General features: G+C 37.8%; 1 protein-coding gene across 3 annotated transcripts in view; it reads left to right on the top strand.

Moving 5' to 3' along the window:
* The first annotated feature begins 2,775 nt into the window (after positions 1-2,775).
* Positions 2,776-24,320, top strand: part of bicd1a (bicaudal D homolog 1a) — a 38,832-nt gene continuing 17,287 nt past the window's right edge. For 2 of the 3 annotated variants that reach the window (XM_026927780.3, XM_053235106.1), the window contains exons 1-2: positions 2,776-3,375; positions 23,362-23,574. In XM_026927780.3, the coding sequence (XP_026783581.2) occupies positions 3,160-3,375; positions 23,362-23,574 (429 nt within the window). In that variant the 5' untranslated portion in view covers positions 2,776-3,159. The remainder of the gene's footprint in view (positions 3,376-23,361; positions 23,575-24,320) is intronic. The other variant, XM_026927782.3, reaches the window with a different exon arrangement.

Raw genomic sequence — 24,320 nt, 5'->3', positions numbered from 1 at the left:
CAATTAAGACCATGATAATTAATTAATAATAATTAATAATTAACATTAGCTATGTTCTTTAGTAACTGTCTGGTCAGGGTCAATGTGGTTTAAATTAGACTGCTAGTTTGCTTATATTTTGGAAAATAGAAGCAAGTCAATAGACATGTACAAAAATACTAATAATAGCAAAAATAATTAGGAGAAGAAGAAGAAGTATGTATGAGTGGGATTGTATAAAAAGGTTGAGGAGCCAGAATTCACACACCATGCAGGTGACAGTACTGGGATTTCTACCTTTGGAATAAAGGTGCAATAATCAACATATTTGCAATAAGGGGCAGTTGTGGAGGTTACATGGGGAGGGCAGAATGGAAGTGTGTTATATGTTATATGTGTATCATGTTAAATGTTACTTGTGGGTGGTTGGGAGAGCATGCATGTTGGGTTGGATGTAAGTACTGTTGTGTGTGTGCACTTGTCTGCCTGTACATATGTAAGTCTTGTTGTGTAAGTACTGTTGTGTGTGTGTGCACTTGTCTGCCTGTACATATGTAAGTCTTGTTGTGTAAGTACTGTTGTGTGTGTGTGCACTTGTCTGCCTGTACATATGTAAGTACTGTTGTGTAAGTATTGCTTGTGTGTGCACTTTGCAGCCTTGGAGATGCAACTACAATTTTGTTGTCCTTGACAATGACAATAAACCTTGAACCTTGAAACTTTTCCAGTGTTTTCTAGTGTTTCTGGTGTCATAATAGTGGGGTTCATATTTAATTTAAAATTCTTTGCCACTTCAGGGTTAAATTGGAATACACATACAGATATGAATATTTGGAGCTCTAAACAGATACAGATACAGATACAGAGAGCGACATTGTGTTATACCCATATACAACAATTATCTCAATTTCCATCTTTGTCACTTCAACGTCGGATTCGGCCACACTGAACTTCAGTTCCCATCAGCCTCACAAACTCTTTCTCTTTACTTATGACTCTTGATTTGACTTTGTTTTGTTTGTCTTTTAATTAATAAAAAGCTTGCAATTGCATCACTCTGCCCTGCTGCCTGACACTTTTCTTAACAAACCCCTTCAATTATTGGCAGCATCCCTATTATTCAGTAACTACAGTGGAACTATCAGGTATAGTATAGTTATAGGAATGAGGAAGTTTGAGAGTTTAAATCAGTTCCACCAAAGCTAAGGCATATTGTGGATTTTCTGGCTTGAGTGAGACACCCCAGACACAGCATAGCAGTTAATTTAGCTGAATTATTCAAATAGCTTATAAATTTGAGAAAGTAGGTATAACAAGTAGTATAGCATTTTATAGGTAGTCACATGGACTAATACATGATGCAAAATGTGTTAAAATAATTTATAATCTGGTTTGATTCTAGTAGCTGGGGTAAAATTGTTTATTCATAGATACATTCTCAGTAGAAAATGGTACTAAATTGTACCTTTCCTTGTCACTGGGGCCCTTAATGGTATCTTTCAGCTGGAAATGTGGATATAGTATGTCTTTAAAAAAAATAATAAAAATTTAAGGTACATTGTTACCTTTTGTGCCTTTAGTAAAGCTTTCAATATAAACTATATGCACTTTCTAGGTAAAAGATAAGTACAAAAGGTGTACGCTTGAGGGTACCACCCAAGTGACAATGGAGAGTACAGTTTAGTACCCTGTTTAATGAAAGTGTATTATACCACGAACCACCACTAGATGGACACCCACACCATATATTATATTATATTATATTATATTATATTATATTATATTATATTATATTATATTATATTATATTATATTATATTATATTATATTATATTATATTATATTATATTATATTATATTATATTATATTATATTATATTATATTATATTATAGTTTAGTACCCAACATGATACATTTCTGAAATCCTCAATTACTTAAAAAATATATATAATTAATGACGAGTTTGGTATATTGGGACACCTTATTACTTTAGACCTTTACTTCCATCTTCAGTGACTTTTAAAACTTTATACTTATACTTTATACTTATAAATGGCATCAGTTAAACACATTTCAGTAGCAGGACTTCACTACATTCATCATCAACATTCTAATTCTAATATTGTATGAAGACAGCAGATTAATAAATAGGACTGCATATTAAGATGAGCTGGAAGTGTACTGCTCTCTGTTTTATTATTTCACTTGCTACCTCCAACATCTTTCTAATAACTCAGGAATAATTCAGTGCTCCAGCTCTAGATTTTTTGTTGTTGTTGTTGTTTTTGTTTTTGTTTTTTGTTTTTTGGGGGCAGTCGTGGCCTAATGGATAGAGAGTCGGACTTGCAACCCGAAGGTGAACCTGAAGGTTGTGGGTTCGGGTCGGGTCCGGATTGTAGGTGGGGGGAGTGAATGACCAGCGCTCTCCCCCACCCTCAATACCACGACTGAGGTGAGACCCTTGAGCAAGGCACCGAACCCCCAACTGCTCCCCGGGCGCTGCAGCAAAAAAGGCTCCCCACTGCTCCGGGTGTGTGTTCACGGTGTGTGTGTGTGATCACTACTGTGTGTGTGCACTTGGATGGGTTAAATGCAGAGCACAAATTCCTAGTATGGGTCACCATACTTGGCCACACTTCACTTCACTCACTCATTTAATTTTTTTTTTTTATTTATAATTTTTTTGCTGTTGTTTGTTTATTGATCGATTGATTGATTGATTGATCTACAATGCCTGTGTGCATTCAAGCTGATGGTGACGTCACAAGGGATGGCGGTGACGTCAGAAGTCGGGGATGAAACGCTTCCTTTCCTCTTGTGAGCTGCATAGAAACACAGTGTAGATCTCTGTTCAGGTTAGTGTAGGCAACAAGCCAAGACACAAGCATTAGATATAATCTTTAAACAATTTTTTTTTAATTTAAAAAAATTAAAAAAAAACATGTCAAGGACAAATCGAGTCCAACCTCTACCAGTTTTCCTTTAAGCCTTTGAGCACAGGGGAGTAGGGGCGCGTGCGCGGCGCGAGCCGCAGTGGCGCTCTCCGCCCGGTTCAGCTCGTGCGCACTGAGAGGAGGAAGAGGAGGAGGAGCAGGAGGAGGAGGAGGAGGAGGAGCGGTGCGCTTCACAGCTGAACTGTCCGTCTGGATTTTGCACAACAAGGAGGCTGAGAGAGTGCGATGGCGGCTGGAGGAGGATGCGCGGACAGCGCGGATGAGTACCGGGCCGAGGTGGAGCGGCTGAGCCGCGAGCTCGCTGAAGCGAACCGGGAGAAGATCCGCGCGGCGGAGTGCGGCCTCGCGGTGCTCGAGGAGAACCAGAGTCTGAAACAGCAGTGCGCCGAGCTGGAGGCTGAGCAGGAGGCGCTCAGGAGAGAGCTGGAGCAGCTGCAGGAGGTAATGCACCAACACACATCACTGCACAGTTTCTAAACAAACACTGTCAATAAAGCTGAAGATCATGCAGGTATAAACATGCATGCTGAGATCATCTCTCTCTCTCTCTCTCTCATCCAGACATGCAAATTCACACCCTGCTCACAGTCTGTGGTTTAAATGCATTTGAAATGATGTTTAGTAAAGAAGTTATTGAAGTATGAGTTATATCCAGTACAGTGTGGGTGAAAGGACGTGCAGCATGCAGCTTAGGTGGCTTCCACTTTGGCTTCATGTGCATTGATTAAGCTGTCAAGGTAAGCATTTTCTTCAAGAGCTTTAGGTTTGTTTGGATGCACTCCAGCACACTGAGTTACAGCTCCATCTGTCTGGAATTGTATCTTCTCTTAATGCTTCTCTATAAGAAACTTTCAGAGGGATTTGATCGAAATATTAGCATCATTACTGGCGTCTTTTTCTTGTTGTCTTAAACGTGTTTCTAGGGCAGTTTATGGAATTCATGTCGAGTAAGTGTTTGGTGGTTTGGTGAGTTTTGAGTTGTATTCAGCTGTATTTCTTAAGTCTTCTTTTAGACACTTGATCGTCCAAGATCTCAGTCTCAGGTGAAGATAGTCCTATTGATCTCACCGTTCCTGTGAATATCATGAGCGTACTGAGACGAGTCTTGGAACCTGAGAAGGCAAGCTGAGGCTGTCTTTTGCTGCTTTGTTTGAATAATGGTTCATGTGGATGTCTGAGTTTTTACAGCTGGGGATCATGTCAAGGCATTAGTGGTTAGCCCTGTCACACTCATCATTAGAGAAAAAGCACGGTAAAAGCCTGGTGAGACACCAGGTGTACGCGTTTGTGTTAGTATACAGCAGGTATTGTCTCACAACACAAGGATTTTACTTCAATAACGGCAATAACATCAATAATAGCCGGTCCTGGGAATGAGAAACAAGTGAAACAGAAAAAAAACACTGCCAGCTGGACATTATCCAGATTTTGGCTCAATGCAATGTGATTTACAGAAAACAAATACGTAATTATGGAATACACTGTGCATTAATTAGAAAATGTTAATTTACCAAATGCAGAAAAGAACCTCTTAGTTACATGTAACATGTAGCTGCACAGCAACAAATGCCATTTTTGTGACTGAAATGTCATTCTACAGTATAAAACTCATTTCTGACAATGTCTATGGCAGAAAAATGCTTTACACATTATACTGATCTCCATTGTCTTAATCACAGCACAGGTCCTAATACTCTGACATCTAATGTACATACTGTATATGCACATACATACTACAAGCCCAAAGCATTCGTCCCTGTAGCTGCCAGATCGCTTACCAGTCAGGCTTCAAACCATTTTGTTCTGTTAATAAAGAATATACTGACCTCTGCCTCTTGGGGAAAAATTTGTCCTGAAGAAAAAAAACAATATTAACTGAATTCAAGCTGACTAATATACTGACTAATGTGTCATACTTTATAATATCTAGGACAAAAGGCTACAATCTTTTCCACTGCTATACATAAATTATACAATGTAAGGATACACCGGAAGCCTTCAAACACCATATATCTTTGGATTTTATTTAAAAATGACCACATTTTAAATAGTCTAATTTTTTAAAGAATGTAGTATTAAATGTTTAGTGAATTGAGGAATGTTAGAAATAACAATGAGCAATCTAAACAGAAAGGGTCAAAATCTTTAAATATCACTCTAATTAGACACTTGTGGCATGCCACCTATTTATGTTTTACAATTAATTCTAGCACTGTCGATGAGTCTCTTATTTTTTTTTTATCTATAGACATATTGCATTTACCTTCCAAGTGCGCCTGCTTTTAATAGCGCACACATTTAAAGTCTCATTAGGAACTGAGAGTGACTAATGAATAAGTTCAACAGAGATTTAGCTTTCCTTTAGCTTGCTATTTCATTATATTTGGTCTGTGACTATAATAATGATGAAATTATAATAAAACATAAACTTTAGAAAAACCTTTGATTGGCAGTGGATGTGCAGTATTTGTAAAGGAGTGAAGATTATTTAATAAGTCTCCAGGTTGTGGGTCTTTGTGTCAGTAATTGCTTTTATTCTCTACAATGGTTCTATGTAGTAGATCAGGAGAATCAGCCCTGAAGGCTTGCATGGCTTTAATGAACTGCTGACTTCACACACAGACTGTGTTCAGCAACCATGCTAACTAAAAAGCTCCTCTATAGCACTGTAATGGGTTTTACTTTCACTGAACGTCAGGTGGAGTAATTATTCCATAAGGTATTTCACGAGAATGTGAGGTTTGCTTATCTGCTGCGTGCTGAAAAGTGAGTAAGAGAGTGTGTGTGTGTGTGTGTGTGTGTGTGTGTATGTGTCTACAAATTATCAGATTATATCTGTTCTGTCTGCTCAGAGGAACAGGACTGTGTGTAACTGAGCTTTGACCTGAGGTGATATTTCTCCTCTGCCTATCTCTCCATCGTTCACGTTTTTAATGAATATTGAGCAGTACATTAATAAAAAAAAAATAAATCTCTTTTTCCCTCAACATAGACCTGCAGATAAGATGTTCAGAATATCCCTGTCTTTGTCTGATGACAGGATTTCTTAGGAAGGAAGCTGTAGCTACACAATACAGTAGGTTTATTTGAGTCTTGAAGTGTTTCATATTTACTTGATATAGTATATGAGAAAGCGTTCCTGATGAATTAAGTGTTAGGAGTAGAATCTTTCACTTGTCTATTATTCGCAATAACAAAAAACTAAAATGGATGCGCAGCTGGTAAACATGTACCAGAAAATATTATTTTCCTTATTTAAACTTAGCAGTGACGTTATCTAAAGTCAAGGACAAAGGATAAGTTAAAATCTTTAAAAAGATGGTTCAGTACTGGTATGTTGATTTGGTCGATATTCTTGACCTTCTTAAAGACAGGAATTTCGAGCAGTTTTGAATTTGATATCAAATGAACAGAACTATCCAGACATACATTTGTGATTACATGTGCATCAGTGTATTAATATTTGTCTTTATACCATAGTGATGATGAATTCTTCTATTCTGATTGGTCAGAAAGTGTTGACTAATTTTTAAGCTTTATATTAATCCGTGCATTCTGATATTTTATATAGTAAAATATAGTATACTGTAGGTTCTATAGTAACAACTTACACATGTATACACTTGCATAGCAGATACTGCACATACATGGATTCCAAAATATTTTGTGTAGTTGTTGATATGGGGTTGTGTGTGAAATGTTTATGCAGCATTTTTAGAAGGAGTCTCCAGTGTCAGCACTTTGTAACAGTCAGAGGTAAAACTATAATTTTAAGTTTCCTGCCATGGAAGAGTCTTCAGGGTGGAGGGCTTTGTGCTTTACTGTTTCTTGGTAACATGACAAGCTGAATTTTTTTGTCTTATTAACATCAAGAGACAAAAAATAGATGCTGGTGAAGTGAGCTATATACAGCTGTTAAAAATGAAGTAAGAACAGGAGCTAACGTGTTGCGCAGACGTCCCACACCATTAAATGTCATTGAAAACAGGTAAAGAAGTATGTTGTTCAATAATAAATGAAAGAATTGTTGGCAAATTGCTGTGGTATAAGAGGGAAAAAAGACACTTCAGGATGTGTTGTTACTGGAAAATAATCTACTTTGGGTCACATTACACCACCCTGTTGTTGATTATTTTCCTATAACAGCATGCCCTGTTATGTTTTATTTTTTACTTGATGCACATGTGTGTCTGTGAACATGATTCCCTGAAGGTGGGTCTTAATAACTCAACTTTAACTCTATAGTAGACCTTAAGTATGTCTACACGAATGCTGATGCACATAGAATTGCATCTCCAACCAGGGAAAATGTCTTGGCTCTCAGATAAGAATGTGATGTGGCTTGATTTTGGACCATTTGCAAAAGTGTAACCTAATCCAATACAAGACTCAGTTTCCAAGGAAAAAAAAAACAGTGGTTTTATTTGAGCTCTCACATCAAGGCTGATGTGTATACCTGAGCAAAATAGAAGGCAGAAACATGCCTGCACTGGGCATTGGGTCAAAGACTGAGAAATTTAAGATATATTACAGGATTCCATTTCCTCCACGTTTCACACTAGCAGGGGTCTTGAGGAGCCAAACTTTAAAAGTTTAATCTGTTCAGGTTGGGGGTGTGTAAACCCCGGTCATGCCTTTACAGCCCCCTTTCTCTCACCCTTTTCAGCTGAATGGCATGTTATTGACTCCTGACTGCAATGCTGAATGATGTTTATGCTATAGGCTCCATTGTTAGCTACAGATACACATGCTGTATTTATTCAGTAACCATGTCCTCTGTGTGAACTCGTAGAAATAGCTAAACATTTACTTACTTTCTCTCTAACATTTACAGAGAAGAGGTCTAGCAAAGCACATGATTTGAAAAAAAGGCTTTCTTATTTTTGTTTGCTATGTACATTAGACAGTGAAGATTTTAGTGTGTCCTGTGGCAACGTTGCTCTGATTCGGCTCCATGAAAGAATGACCTCTCTGTTCATCTCTGTGTGCAGGGACAGGTTTGGGCTACAAGTCCTTTGTAATGTCTTAAAAACATTTTTTTTTTAATTATTATTTTTGCTGCAGCAAAAAAAAAAAAAAAAAAAATTGGTACATAGAAAGGGAGCCGTGCTGTCGCTCCCGCAGGCGTGTGTATTGATTTCTGACCTACTTGAACTGTAAAGACTGCAGCCTCCAAGGCAGCAGTGTGTGCTCTCTCAGTGCTTGTTTTGTAACTCAGTACTCAAGAATTTGGTTACCTTTCTTTTCAGGATACCAAGAGTACTTAGGGAATGTGAGTGAAAAATAATGCACGTCATTGATTGGTTAAAATCAACTGTAACAGCCACCATTTTGAGAAAAAGAAAATGCTATGCACTAAGAAAAAAGACTTCCTTAAGAGTTCAATGGATAGGTAAAGGTTCTTATCTTCCTAAAGGTGTTTTTACAGTCGCATTTGTTAAACTGTTTCCTTGTCAACCTAAAGTTGGAGAATAAATAAAAACATTTTACATAATTGTGGGGAACTGTATTTATGCTTTCTTAAAGCATAATTATGTTATAGGCACAAAAATTTAATTTTGGTTAAAGCCTGATTTTCCATTTTTGTTCTTTTTTGTTTGTTTTTTTGTGTGTGTTGTTTTTTGCTGTTTTTTTTCTTTGGCCGTTTGCCAGAATTCAGGCTTGGTAACATTCAATGGGTTTTCTTAGACCACCAAAAACCAAAAATAGCAAATAGTTTGCCACAATAATTTGTTACTTCATATAGTAGTGTGCTATTTAGAAAAAACAGTCTGCAGCTTACATAGGGATGTCACCTATCTTGCTAGTATTACTTTTCTGCTAGACCATACATCAGAGACAATAATAGTGTTACAATAGTAGTGTCTGGTAATGATCTCAATACAATGGAAAACATATGAAGTTTGGTTTGATTGCCTGCTTTAAGTCTCTTGAGATAAAGCCAAAGGCTTAGTAAAAGATAAATCCCCTTGTTCAATGTAGACATCAACATCCCGTGGATAACTTCCAGAAATCCCCCCCCACCATTTTATGATACCCGACACAAGTACTCAACTGTGGTACACATTTGAGTTAATAGGTCTACATCTGGATAAATATCTGAACCATATTTAATAAGCACTTTAGAGAGATGTTAAGGAGGTCTGAGATGCCCAGCATTTCACAAACAGAGAATGAACTTTATTATATTTACCTGTACAGAAAAGTATCTCTATTAATTCCTTTTGTTTCATTCCCTTCCTTTATTTTCAGCTCTTGATTACTATCTCTTAATAGGACAAAATAGTACATTGTGATTATGTTGCTACATATGGACATTGCTGAGTGTTGGTTGTTGTTAAAAATGCGATGATGCAAATGGTGTACTTAATCAAAAACTCAGAAGCACTCATCACTGCCACCTGATTTCACTAATGTACTTATCCTTTATAGTAGAGAAAGTGAAGTGTGTTGTGTGCTGTCAGTGATGAGGCCTCTATGTCTGTGTCCTGGCTGGTTTAATGATCTGTGAGGGTGTTTGGAGCTCATAAAGAAAAGAATAATTACGACTATTGTACTTGTAATGTAGGAAATTGGACCACACACACACACACACACACACACACACAAACACACACATTCCAAGCCCAATAGATGTAACAATGTATTACTGAAACCCCTCTGCTCTCTAAACAGGGGGTAATGCACACACACACACAGACAAAGCAGTAAAAGTGTGTCGAGTGGCTGAAAGCACTCTCATCTAGCCGCACTGTACATACTCGTCTGTCTCGGTCTCTTTTGTATAAGAGTGAATAAGCCATTTGCAGCCTTACAGAGTGTCTTTATGTGGGTGGCCTACTAATAGCCATCACCAACCCAATTCTCTTCTATTACATTATTGTCATTTCTTCATCACACACACAGGAGCACACAAACACATTTACTGAAAATGGAGCAATATATGCTGAAATATACTCTATAAATAATCAAATCTGGGTGTGTCTATGATGATATGATATAAATGAAATTATATATCCATTTATACCAAAACAATGTTTAAAAAACTCCAAATAATAACACACAAACTAAGCAGTACTGTTCCAATGAAGGACACGGAGCTCCCCCTTCTCCTAAATCCTATTTTAACCCCGCAACAAGAGCTAGTAAAATCGTTAACTTTATTTCCAGTGAATAACACCAAGGAGTCCTTCGGTGTCAGTATTGCCCGTAGCAAGTGTTCTCACCATATTGACCATTTGGTAACATGCACTGTGTAATGTCACTGATACAGAATATCACATATATTATAACAGATTATTAATAATTAATCCTCATCAATTTCTGTCCAGATTACCTCACTCAAAGCAAAGTGTCCATTTTATCCACCTGCACAGACACACACATATAAATATCACACATACAGTATGTATATAATGGTAAAGTAGAGTGTTTCATGTAAGTGATACGCATATGAAGATTGAATAGAGGAGTGATATACACTATATGGCCAAAAGTATGTGGACACTTGACCATCACATGGCATTAACACGGAGTTGGTCCCCACTCTGCTGTTATAATAACCTCCACCTTTCTGGGAAGGCTTATCACTACATTTTGGAGCATGGCTGTGGGGAATTGTGTTCATTCAACCACAAGAGTGTTAGTGAGGTCAGGCACAGATGATAAATAAGAAGGCCTGGTGTGCAGTCATCGTTTCAAATCATCCTGAAGGTGTTCATTGGGGTTAAGGTCAGGGCTGTGTGCAGGCCACTCGAGTTCTTCTACACCAGCCTTGGCAAACCATGTCTTCATGGAGCTCACTTTGTACACAGGGGCATTCTCATGATGAAACATGTTTGGGCCTCTTAGTTCCAGTGAAGGGAAATCTGCAGCATACAAAGACATTCTAGACAATTGTGCATATTCAGCTTTGTGGCAACAGTTTGGGGAAGCCCCTCATATCGGTGTTAAGGTCAGGTTTCCACATACTTTTGGCCATATAGTGTATATAAATGAGAATATATGTGTAAATAAGGGGCTGGTGGGTGGGGTTTTGTTTCCACATGTCCAAAGCTAATTCACTGTTTCAGTGTCAACACTTTTATGCATTGGATATGGTTCTTGTAGTTTGTATATTGCTAATCCTTAGAGAAAAACCTCTGTGTTTGTGTGTGTGTGTGTGTGTGGACCTTGGCACACAGAAACTTGGGACGTGCAATCTTGTTCAGCAGCATATAGTTATTCTCATCCTGCAGCATCGTCTAGGTGATGTCATTAGCCCCATTCGGGTGTGCAGAGAGGTAAAGTATTCGTCTGCAGAGAGAGACAGAAAGAGTGAGAAGTGTCCGTGAGGAAGAGAGCTGCTTTGTGTAGCATTTTCTATTATATATTCTTCATTCATGCATACATTCATTCATTCAGTCACTCATCTTTAGTAACTATTGCTATGAGTCAGCAACATTACCTGCTGCTCCAGTGTGCCACCATGTTATTATTAGTATACAAAATAATCATGACAATATTACAGAACATGATTAACATGATCAGGCAGAGCAGCCGAAACATAAACTAAAGAGAGAAAAGTGCCAGATAATTCCGGTAAGACATTCTCCTTTCCTGTTTATGCTAAAATGTTAACAATCCTATGAATTTGTTTGCTAGACATTAACATCTAGTTGGAAAGATGATAAACTGATGCACTAGTATTCAACTTGTGTAAATTCACAGTGCAGCTCCAGTCTGTCAGATGAGCACCTGTTTGCGCGCTCATTTTCCGTGCACAGAGGCTGTCGGACCACATGACGATGTCCGCTGGAATACACTAATGTTGATTATAAAACAGGAGCAGAACTAATGTGTTACTATTTTCCCTCTCTAGGCCACATTTATTGAGCGCATTATGTGTCATAGTCTCTGTTCAAACAAACTGCTCTAATGTAGTCAGGCAACACATTCTCAAGCAGGAGAACAAGAAAGCAACCATTAAATACAAATAATTCAAACTGATATCAGCTGCTTGTTGGAAATGATATGGCATAATGATGTGGGTTAAGCTTAAATACTCTTTCAGCCTCCTCAGGCTGTTTATAACTGAGACTAGTGAGGAGAAGCTCATCATTAATAAATAAGCAGGTTTGCATTTATCAGCGTTTTATCTCTTGCAGGAGAGCTATGATTTCAAGCTGTTATCCTGGTATAGTTAGAATTTCACCTAGACTATGGGTTGGCTCATATGATTTTAGTTTGCATAGAAAGGCAGCTCTGCCTCTGCTCTGTGGTTTTTGTTCTAGATTAAAAATCTTACAAAAATACAACCAATCATATTCAGACATCATTGTGGAGACGTGGGCATGATTAAATTACACTGGTGCAGAACGTGACCTACAAAGTCTAGTGAAAGTTTACGTTTAAGGCACATAGAGGTATATGTATATGTGCTTGTGACTGTGTGTTGATATTCATCGTATATACACTATATGACCATCACATGTCATGTGTCCATTCCAAAACCATAGGCATTAACACGGAGTTGGTCCCCACTCTGCTGTTATAATAACCTCCACCTTTCTGGGAAGGCTTATCACTACATTTTGGAGCATGGCTGTGGGGATTTGTGTTCATTCAACCACAAGAGCGTTAGTGATGTCAGGCACAGATGATAAATAAGAAGGCCTGGTGTGCAGTCATCGTTTCAAATCATCCTGAAGGTGTTCATTGGGGTTAAGGTCAGCAGCATACAAAGACATTCTAGACAATTGTGCATATTCAACTTTGTGGCAACAGTTTGGGGAAGCCCCTCATATCGGTGTTAAGGTCAGGTGTCCACATACTTTTGGCCATATAGTGTATATGTGCTTGTGACTGTGTGTTGATATTCATCGTATATAAGATGCAAATAAGCATATGAATGTTTTTCTCTGAGACTGGGTTGATTTTAAGACTTCTTTGTGATCTTTCCTGCATCTCTCCCTCTCAGTGGAGCTGTCACTTTCCTAAGGGTTTAATGAGAGTTTCTTTCTTCACTTAGAAATCAAATCGAAGTGCTGCAGGACTAGAGTAGAGCTCTTCAGTTTGCCAGTACTAATGCTGGTTTACTGTGCACTGCACACATTAAGAGCTGCCCTTATCAGCTAATCATCTAGGTTTCCTGTGTTGAAATGTATTACTTGTTGTTCTGTTATAGTGCCTTTTGCACTTAGATTGCTCACTGTCTCTTGTTCCTACAGAGCAAGCATTTTAATCAGACCGCACCCTGAACTTGCAGGCCTCCTGAGAGTCTGAATAAGCGAAACGCCTCCTCAGTAAATCCCACACATTACTGTGCACAAGTGGTTTCCGGGAACATGTGAAATAACAGTAGCAGGAAGTCTATTCACATATGGCCCATCAAGTTCATCTTCACAGTGTCGGTATACAGTCAGTAGTAGGAGTGAATGTGTGTATGTAGAGAACAGAGCCTTATGACAGTCTGGTCGGTTGATATTTATATTTAGGTTTATATTTTTATAATAATTCATTATATTGGTCCAGATTTGTGCAGTTAGTAGTATCTAACACACAGAGTGAAAGACACACTTGCTTTGAAACCAGGTAAGGCACTATAACAAGGTTCTCAAGTTAATATGAACAGAACATGAACCTGAGCATGAACCTGAGCATGAATGAACCAGAAGTAACATTTAAAAATTACCTACTACATGTAGTAATTGATTTTTTAAACAATAAACCAAATAAGCCAAGTAACCAGTTCCTGCATAGACCAGTGTTCATACCATCAATGAGTAAACTTATGCTCAACACCAATCAACCAACCAACTGCCAAAATTCAGGACTGAGGCTAAAATAGAGGTGTGTTTTTGGACCTGAATGCCAACAAAAAATTGGCAAGAACGGGTATTTTTTACTTTCCTGTGGGTTGGGAGGTCTGTGCACTCCATGATGCATTTACTGCTTTCATTCATTCATCATTAGTAACTGCTTTATCCTGGTCAGGGTCACAGAGGTTTAATGTAAGTTGTTAATATTTTGACAAATCAGCTAATTGCATCAGAAAGTATTGCAAGTAGTACTAACAAATAGTAAGTGCAAATAGTACTAACTCTGGGAGTGGCGAAAATGTCCTTTGAACTGTCCTGTGCACACCTCTAGGCTCACGAGCAAGTTTTGAAATTTACTCCTGATGATCAGAATTCAGAACATGCTGAACAAAAATGTTGTAATTTAATTTTTGCTCATTTACATTTTTATACCTCCAGCATGTTTTCGGGTTGTTTGTGTGTCTGTCCGCGATTCCTTTTAGTTCAATATCTCAAGAACAAGTGGTTGAATGTTTGTAGGATTTATATGCAGTTATCATTGTAACCAGCACATGATCGGATTAGCTTTTTTTTAATTGACCCAGGCAGGATCAAGGTCAGAGAAAGGTCAAAGGTCTGAAAGGATTAGGCTTGTTAGTGGATAAAGGCATCTATTTATTAATCATGACTGAATAAACATTTATTAGCTTACATTATTCCATTTACTTAACATTACTTATGGTTTATTCATTCTTTGTTATTGTTAACTAATCAGTAAATAATGTTAGTTAAGGGAACCTTAATGTAGATCATTGCTGATATTTGTGAGTGTATATGTATTAGACTGAGTTCCTGAGTCTTTTCTGTATTGTCTCCAGTGTAGGGTTGGATGATATACTGTGATATTGATTTTGTGATATTTTAACATTGTGATACACTTTATATGCCTCTGCTACTAGGTGTGGCATTATGTTTTTGGTTTGTCTGTCCATCCGACATCTTGTTAGCGCAGTATCTCAAGAATGAGTGATTGAATGTTTGTAGGATTTATATGGAATTATCATAACCAGAAGATGAACTGATTAGATTTTGTATTTGATCCAAACTGGTTCAGTGTCACAGCAAGGTCAAAAATTGTTTTTGAAATAGTTTTTCCTAACTAGCTTCCTTCCTGTTCGAAATACATTTAAGTGTATTTCAAGCATACAAATTATTAACAAGAAGGACTAGACTTGGCGAGAGCAGTATCCCCGTTGAAACCACTGGTGTCTAATTCTACTTGTCTTAATATTGTCATGCGTCAGTGCTTTAAATTTCCATTGTTACTCATGTAAATAATCAACTGACTAGGTGTTAACCTCCTTATAAGACTTTAGTAACATGGTAAGAACCACATTAGCATGAACAGTACCCTGGTCAAAAGCGGTAGATCTAGACTTTGCATGGCATAAAACCAATTTAACTAGAGTTTAACAACTACTGTACATTTTAATTTGCTACGAAAATAATAGTGGGCATTTTAATAATTATAAAAAAAAATTTTAAATGTGTAACTCACTGCATACCGTTTCCCATATGTCATATATAATGTAAGTGTTGAGACATAGAGTGTAATTTAAACACCAACACAAGTTACAAAATCTCTTTTTAATTACAGTTCTGCTTTTAACTTCACTAAATGTAAATGATTGTTTGTAACTTGATTCTGATTATTGAAAATTTTCATTAATTAATTCATTTCTATAAACACAGCTCTAATAGTAGTGCTGGCCGCAAAGCAAATCCCAGGTTTATATTAATGTGCTCGTTCAGATATGTTATTGCTTCTATAGTGCTGCATGACCAGCCATATCACAAACCTTAAAAATTACTATAAATGGATAAAAAGTATGATGTGTTGTTCTGTAATATAAAAAAAATCTTAGTGTTGGCAAATTGCTGTGGTATTCTGATATTGGAAAATAGTCAAGTGTGGGGTAGTAACAGTAACGCTGCTTTGTGTTTTATTCCTTACGTAACAACCAGTAAATGTCGTACAGTAAATAGTGTGTACCAGGCCTTGGCACTGACAAAATCCTTTCACATTTTAAACATTAGATTGCATTTAAACATTAGAACTTTAAATTGTAATTGTATAATATTTATAGATTATGGCTCTGCTCTTTGTTGGTGCTTTCTTAGCAAAAGTTTGCCAAAAAATAATGTGATTGTGAACATCGTACAGCATAAACATATTTTTAAGTATCATGATATTTTTGGCTTATTGTCCACTTCTACTTCTGCGGAGAGCAAAATGTGTGTCTAAGGAAGGAATGCGCTATTGCTGATGCTCCACTGAACATTGTCTCTGTCCCATAATGTTTTGTGTCCTGTAGGGTTTCATTCACATAATTACTTTGTATGCTTGCTGTGTGTTTCTGTATCTTTGTCCATGTCCTGTTTCTATTTTTTTGCCTTTTCATGAAGAGAGCAGCAGGTCCTAGCATGAGGTCTGTCGGAAATTTGCACATGATGCTTCTGTGAAAGATGTACTGAATGAAACAGATGATGCTGGGAAATTATACAAAGCATCCTGCTTCTTTTCCAAAACAAATGTTTTATGGGGTGAATGTGATTAGCTTTAACAAGAAGTGATAAACAGAGACATATTTCTGAGTGGCACTTATGAATTAGATCCAGCCAGACACCAGCACAGTATGCGTGAGTGCACAGGATATGGGCTTTCTGCAGTGGGAGGCGTTATATAAACACTGCGTCACTGTCTTTCTCTCTCTCTCTCTCTCTCTCTCGCTCTCTCTCTCGCTCTCTCTGTCTGTTTACCAGTCATCAGGCTTTATTTATTTATTTATTTTATGACTATATGCACCATGCTATTAAATCAGCCATAATGAGATTAAGAGTTATGTCTGGATTGATTATTCGGGACATTACACTCTTTGAATGGACAGAAATACAGGAATTTGACATGGACTAGTGTTGTCTGAAGTCAGTGAGCAGAAAATTAATGTGCTCATCTCTCTGTCTCTCTCTCTCTCTCTCTGTCTCTCTCTCTCTCTCTGTCTCTCTCTGTCTCCCTCTCTCCTTCTGTTTTTGTCTGTCACTCTTCCTCCCCCTCTTACTTTCTATGTTTATTCAGCTCTTTGTATATCTGTACCTCTTTCTTTCTCTGTCTCTCTGTCTGTCTCTCCATTTCTTCCTCTGTGCCTCTACTTCTCTATCTTTTTACCTTTTTCTCTCTCTCTATTTCTCCCTCTCTCTCTCTATCTTCATTTATCTCTTTTTTATCTCTGTTTATCTCATTATCTCTCCTTCTGTCTCTCTCTATGCTTTCTGTCTTTGTCTCTGTCTCACTCTCTGTCTCTCTCTCTCTTTCTTTCTCTCAGCCCAGATTTTCCTGCAGTTTGTGTTAATAGACAAAGACAGTATGCCCTTTTAAGTGGGTAAATAATGTCTGTATGTCTCTAATGCTATGTCTATATATTAGAAGTTTGACGATTACAGATGTATCCAATAGATATACTGTATACACTAACAGATATATTTTTCTACCAGTATATCCCAGTACCAGTATAGTAACTATTATTTTTATATTTTATTTTTTCTTTAGCCTGCTAGCAGCTGCACACATACATGCTAAAATCATTGTTATCTCCAGTCAAAAATTATGACTTTTTTCAGCAGTGCATTCTCAGGGAGAGGACACGGCTCACTTTTGGCAGGCTTGGGCCTTGTATTAGTTTAGCTTGGCAGCTGCATCCTGCTACACACACACACACACACACACACACACACACCCGTCACCACTGTCTGGAACAAAATGCTACAAGCACCAATCTGCTGTCCTCTACCCCTACCCCCACCCCTTTGGCTCTCTATCTCTATGTTTCACTGTCTTTCTCTTTCTATATCCAACTCTCTATCTCACTCTCTCTGTTATTTCCTCTCTTCTTACATATATAAGAAGGCAAAATGAAGGACATACAATATGACACATTTATCATAATTATTATTAGATTTTACAGAGGATTACAGAATGAACTTTTATACTGATTCGAACACACACTCACACACTCACACACACACACACCTCATTTGTGATCCCCCAGATGTTGCATTAAGTTCTCAGATTTCAGTCCCTCTCCATGGTGCTGAAGTTTGCCATCTGTCTCATGTTATATGTTCATGTTCTTGTAAAATTCGATTTTATTTATGTCATTTAAGCATTTTATATTATTAAGACGACTGATTTGTTGATGTAGAAGGACTGGTGAAAGCTTAAAAGCTAGTCTTTATGGGATTTTATCTCTATATCTACAGAGGATGAGTGTTTACTAGAGCTTAGGAAGAAATAGAGTCCTTCAGTATAGGTGTGGATATTATAAGATTATAATAATCTTGTCACTGTTTCAATCAGACGTGATTTGTCGGAAACAATATCTCTACTCAAACTCAGGTGGATGTGTACAAATGTTTTATAGCTAGTCCTGGAGTACCCCCTTTCCTGCACATTTTAGTGTTTTTGCTGCTCCCAACAGCACCAGGAGAACATTTAAATGTGCAGGACTCAGGGTACTCCAGGACCAGGGCTGGGAACCTGTGTTATAGACTAACAGATAATTAACTCACAGCACTGCTACCTTCTTACTCCTTCCCAAAATAAAGCATGTCATGACTTGAAAAAACTAATCATGCATATCACAAAATATGAGCCATGCTCTCATCATTCTTTTTTCAGTCATATTAACAGAAGAGGCAGTATGTATGGCTGGAAAGTCCACGCTCATTGCTGCATTGACCTCACAACTGACAGCTTGTGTGCCTGAAGGAGAAATGCTAATGAACTGCTCCATGAATGGCACCATAAAATCAGTGTATAATAAGGCTGAATAAATAATCCTATTAATAGAGAAGTCAAACTCTCAAAAAAATGTGTGTATACCAACTGGTCTAGAATTTTTTTGTATAATCACATTGTACAAAATTATACTAACATATAAAGCTATTTATTATTCAATATGGAAACATTGTGTGGTCTTCAATACAAGTGATTCAATCTGGCTCTTCAGTTGATGACAAAAAAAAAAAAAACAAGAGTGATATTGTTAATTAAATACAGTTAATCGGATAATTGAATGTTACATAGTTTTTATTGACTGTGATGTAGTACTATTGTTTTGCTGGCAAACGAATTATTTGCGTTTTCACCCAATCCTATACCCAGGAGTGGATTTATTAAACCATTATGAAAGTTAGTTATAAAGGAAAATATAACTCTCAGATTGGAAGTCCTGTGAATGTATATTTTAATAAAAACCATAAAAGTAACATTTTTATAGTACCCTTAATAATAAGAAAATGATTCCAGACAACTTATGCTTGGTGTCACCTTCAGCTCACTTGCCTATTACAGATACAGTAAAAGTGTATGAAGTGTGTTTTATGCAGTGTGAGGTGCTGACCTGAGTGTGTGTGCGTCACACTCTTCTCCGAATAGCAGATGGAGAAAGTGAGCTTTAAGGACACAATACTTTCACAAAACCATCTGCCTCCTGCATTAGCCATCCAAAATCCAGTCTCTATGGAACAGTACTGATCCCAACCGTCTCTCTCTCTCTCTCTCTCTCTCTCTCTCTCTCTCTCTCTGTGAGCCCCCGAGTCCATCTGGGAGGCAGAGGTCCCTCAGCAAGCTACAGGCGCATTGACTTTCCCTCACAATACGAGATTATTCATGCTGGAACTGAATTAATCTAAGCTTTTGTATCCACTTGCCGTTCACAACACTCCCTTATAATCAGCCCATCCCCAGGGTACAGAAACCAAAATGAGGCACAAAGCTAACCCGCTATTGTTATTGTCGCTGACACCCCCAGCTTGGTTGCGGTACTTTGTGTTGTTATAAACTATGTTAAGTTAAAATTAATTTAGAGATAATTAACACAAGGACAGTTGGTGTGTACCTACTTTATCACTATGTCATTTTTCTAATGAAATTATGCCTTGAAGAAATCGCTAAAGAATATTTATTCACATGGATTTATAAGCATTGTACATTTCAGTACAGGAAAGATGAAAAATGTATTTAAATTGCATCAAATTGCATCAGACTATAAACAGGACTTATAGGACAAACACACATTCATGTGGCAGCAGCACAGTGCATAAAATCATCCAGATACAGGTCAAGAGCTTCATTTAATGTCCACATCAAACATCCGAATGGGGAAAAAATATGATCTCAGTTATTCCTCCTTTTCGCTTGCAGCATTATCTAGAGTTTATGCAGAATGGTGTGGAAAAACAGCAAACCTCCAGTGAGCGGCGGTTTTATGGGCAGAAACCTTGTTGATGTGAGAGGCCTAATGAGAATGGACAGACTGGTTTAAGCTTACAAGAAGGCTACGGTACCTCAAATAAACACTCTGTACAACCATAGTGAGCAGAAAAGCATCTCAGAATGCATAATACGCCAAACCAAGAACAGAAATCTGAGGCTACAGTGAGCAAAGGCTTATTGAAATGGGACAACTGAAGATTGGAAAAAAGCCACCTGGTCTTTTTACAATTAAGCAAAATACCTAAAGTTTCCAGAGCAACAGAACATTGAAGATAAAAGTCTTTCATGCACTGTGCACTATTTAAAGATTTCTAGATTTAAAACACTAAGAGACTTATTGTATGTGCATGAAATTGCTTTATGAGTAAGTTTTAATTTATTCGCTTGTTAGAATTTACACATTAAGTATTAACCATTGTACAGTACTACTGATTATTGAAAATACTAACCTCACAACTCATAGAAACTGTAGGAATGTGTAAATATATATTTTTGACGTTTGCTGCTTGTTCATCTTTATGAACAAGCAGCAGATGGAAATCTCATTAAATGAGATTAAATGAGAAAAGCACATCACTGTGGCTGCGTATTTAAAAATGTTCAGCCCTTCTTCAGTCCTGTGTTATCAGTCACTGTTAGTTTATCTGGGTTGTATGAAAAGCGATCGTACACTCTGACTGTGCCTCTCCTATCCTCACCCACAGTGTGACAAGTTACACCGTGACTAATTAGCACTTGGCATCCACCAGCTGTCTTTGAAGAAAGCTACCATTGCTTCACAGAGGTGTGAAAATACAGAGATCACTGTGTTATCACTCTGGATAAAAAGAAAATCATACATGCACCCTGCTTTTTGAGCATATGAATGTGAGTTATTAATGCAAACAGTGAGAATGCAGTCGATCCAGTATACATACTTTAGTAGTTTTCTTTTAATATAATCATAATAGTGTGAAGTGGTGAGAAATTTCTCTCATATATAAAGCATGAAGTGCTGCAGAGCAAATCTAGGCATGATAAATGACCTCCGTCTACCAGAAGACTTCAGTGTAGTCAGTAGTGCTTATTCCACACACTGTCTGCTTCTGCACACTCACAAATATTCATCTAATAACTGCTGATAAAATTCTGTGAGAAGAGAGAAGGCAGTTCGACAGGCAGGCAGGCTTGAGTGGTGTTAAAGCTTCCATAATATCATCATTTCTATAAAAAATGACTGGGGTAGGAAGAGGCACATCACAGCTCTAAAGTTTGATCCTGAGCTCGGTTACCGTCTGTGAGGAGTTTTATTGTTCGTGTTCTCCGATGTCAGTCTTGGTTTCCTCCAGGTTCTCTGATTTCCTCCCATCCCATAAAAACATGCAGGTAGGTGAAATGCCCTTAAATGTGAATCAATCAGGGTGTATTCCTGCCTGGTGCCATAGTCCTGACCAAGAAAACGCAGTTACCGAAAATAAATAAATGACTGGGGTATCCACTATGTTAGATCACATTAATGAAATGAAATTCGTCAGGATTATTGCTGTTTGTACTTTGTGAGACCTTAGTTCAATATAAACTGCTCTTGATTCCATTTTTCCTGACCTAAAGAAGAAACCTCTACAACAATGCATCTGTACATGTATCTGCCATGTTGAATATTCTTTGCTGATTAAAATTAGCATGTCTCACTTTTCCTGTTTTACTGTTGAGAGTTGAAGACAGTCCCTGTTGTGAAATATCTTTCTCCATCTTTTTTGAGACACTGACAACACTGACATATATTTTTGTATTATTTTAATGTTAATTTTAGTGGCCACATGGTATCATAAAGGCAAGTTCATGTCCGGGCTGTTAGGTTGTGTTTTGCTGATTTGCTGGTTTGCTTTAATCTGTGCCTTTTTAACAGTAGGGACAATAAAGAAAAACATATGGTATTTCAGACATACTGCTGAATCTGCTTTGAACTTTACTCCTGCCTGCTGTTGTTCTTTCCTTACAATACTTCCTTATCCTAGGGATTTGGATTGCTTTGTTCCAGACCTGCAGGAGTTACAGTTTTTAGCCCATACATACACAGAACTCTGAAAAAAAAACCTGAAAAATATTCACATCTCAGTTTCACAGTAGAAATCGGATGATGCCAGCATGTGCAGTGTATGACTAATGTGGTCCGTGCCCTGTCAGCAACTTTTCAACCACTCTCGTACTGCATTGATTTTTTTTGCCCTTCATGACATATCTTTCCCTCCATTTTTCCTAGTAAGCAATCTATTGATTTTCGTGTTGGATGCGAGCCTGCTGTAGGATCTCCGTTTATCTTCAGAATATAATAGCTCCAGAGGAAACTAGGAAAATAAACTATAGATGGCAGAAACATTTGCTTTTAATATTGTACTTCAGTTTTTTGTGGGTATGATAATTGTAGTTTTACCAATTTCACTGATAAATTATCTGACTATAGTGTCTACTTTCTCATTTGTCCTGAAGATCTTCCCATGGTAGAAAAGTTACTGAATGTTACATAGAGCTTATAACCAAGACTTCTTCCATAAATGATAATAAATATGTCTTTACAGAGAACTTCACCATATCAATGCATTTCTTTTTTAAATAACAACATGGTTTTTAACTGTTTTTTAGTTATTAATCAGAGCATCCGCCATGCGAGCCGTCGTTACTACAGACATAAAAACATATTAGAACCAGTGCATTAATATAAACCTATGCTTTGAATTAGAGCCGGAACTCCTGTCAGAGCTGCTGTTATAGAAACTTTACCATCACCTTCTGACCAATCAGGTTAGAGAATCCTACAGCATAGTGGTGTAATAAAGATTAATAGATCTGTTGTATTCTCAAAGATATATTCACACTGCTGTTTTCTGAACCGAGCACCTTTTCTTTATGTCCTGATCCTGTACTTCTAGCCTCTAATGTATCTTGCAAGTGTCTGTTTATAGTAGATGTTGTTTTCCAATCAAGGCAGGATGCTTCATTCATGATGTGTCGGATCTAAGCAGCGGGGAAAACCTGTGTCAGGAGAATTGGAACACTGTTTTTTATTGATCAGAGCAAGGTGCTGAAATATTATCTCATTTACCTTCAGGTGTATCTGCAGCAGTCAGGCCTCTGTGCAGGTGAGGAGAATGTAGGACGCTTCTTCATGCTAAAAAGTTCATCAACTTTCTTAACTAATGCGCTGGGATTGAAGATTGAAATCTGTAAATGAAAATCACTTTTCATCCCCAGAAATGTATTATAAATTTGCGTAACTGCGTTTTGCTTCGAGATCCCAGCCTTGGTGACTAATCTCCATCTCTTTGGTTTCTGCAGGCATTTGGCCAGGCGTACTCTAACCAGCGTAAAGTGGCAGAGCATGGTGAGACGAATGAGGAGACGCTTCTGCAGGAGTCCGCATCCAAAGAGGCATACTACAAGAATCGCCTTCTGGAGTTGCAGACAGATCTTGAGCTGAGTCGCTCAGTGGCTTCCAACTCGCAGGCGGAGAGCGAACGCCTTAACATGCTGCTCCAGGACTTAAGAGAGGTCAGTTTACCTCGGAACAATCCTAAAATGGAGATAATTCTGCAGGGTTTTTTTGTGCTTTATAATGGACCTAAATTATGTCCATGTACTGTATATCCTATCAGATTTGGGATTTCTGAGAACTTTTATCCAATACAACTTACCCTTACACTTGCTCAAGGACCCAAGAGTAGCAGCTTGGTAGTGCTGAGGTTTGAACTCACAACCTTCTGTTCAGCTGTTTAAAGTCTTAACTACTGAGCACTGCTCATTACTCATATGCTTTTGTATTATAGGTCAGGGCATTACTTTACTTCAGCAGGCCTTGACCAGGGTCATCCAGAGTGTGTGCATGTGTGTGTTATTGTGTTTGTGTCAGCAGTCATCAGAGGCCAGGGGTGGTGTCAGGGTCAGAGACTGTCGCCATGGGCTATTGTAGAGGGCAAATCCATTACTGAGCTGGGCAATAAGGGGAATGTCCTGAGGTCGGCATAAAGACACACAACACCCAAATATACACAGAGTCTCTCAATCCTGTAAGATGAGTCAGATGCTACTTTCCAAAGAACACAAAACATTATCTCAGGTTTTGTCACAAATCCTAAAAAAGGAGGTATAAAAATGACAAAAATCAGTGCATCTAGTTCTGTTATGTGTATCTAGAGTTTTCAAACTGAAATCATTTGTAGATAATGATGCTCAGATCAGCTGACTGTTCCTCAGCATTTACATGAGCATAGTCTTATATATAATTTATGTTTTTATCT

Source organism: Pangasianodon hypophthalmus, chromosome 6 (assembly GCF_027358585.1).
Source record: "Pangasianodon hypophthalmus isolate fPanHyp1 chromosome 6, fPanHyp1.pri, whole genome shotgun sequence".
In the NCBI taxonomy this organism is placed as follows: Eukaryota; Metazoa; Chordata; class Actinopteri; order Siluriformes; family Pangasiidae; genus Pangasianodon; species Pangasianodon hypophthalmus.
The sequence above is the reverse complement of the archived record's forward strand: the minus strand, read 5'-3'. Positions and strand labels throughout refer to the sequence as shown.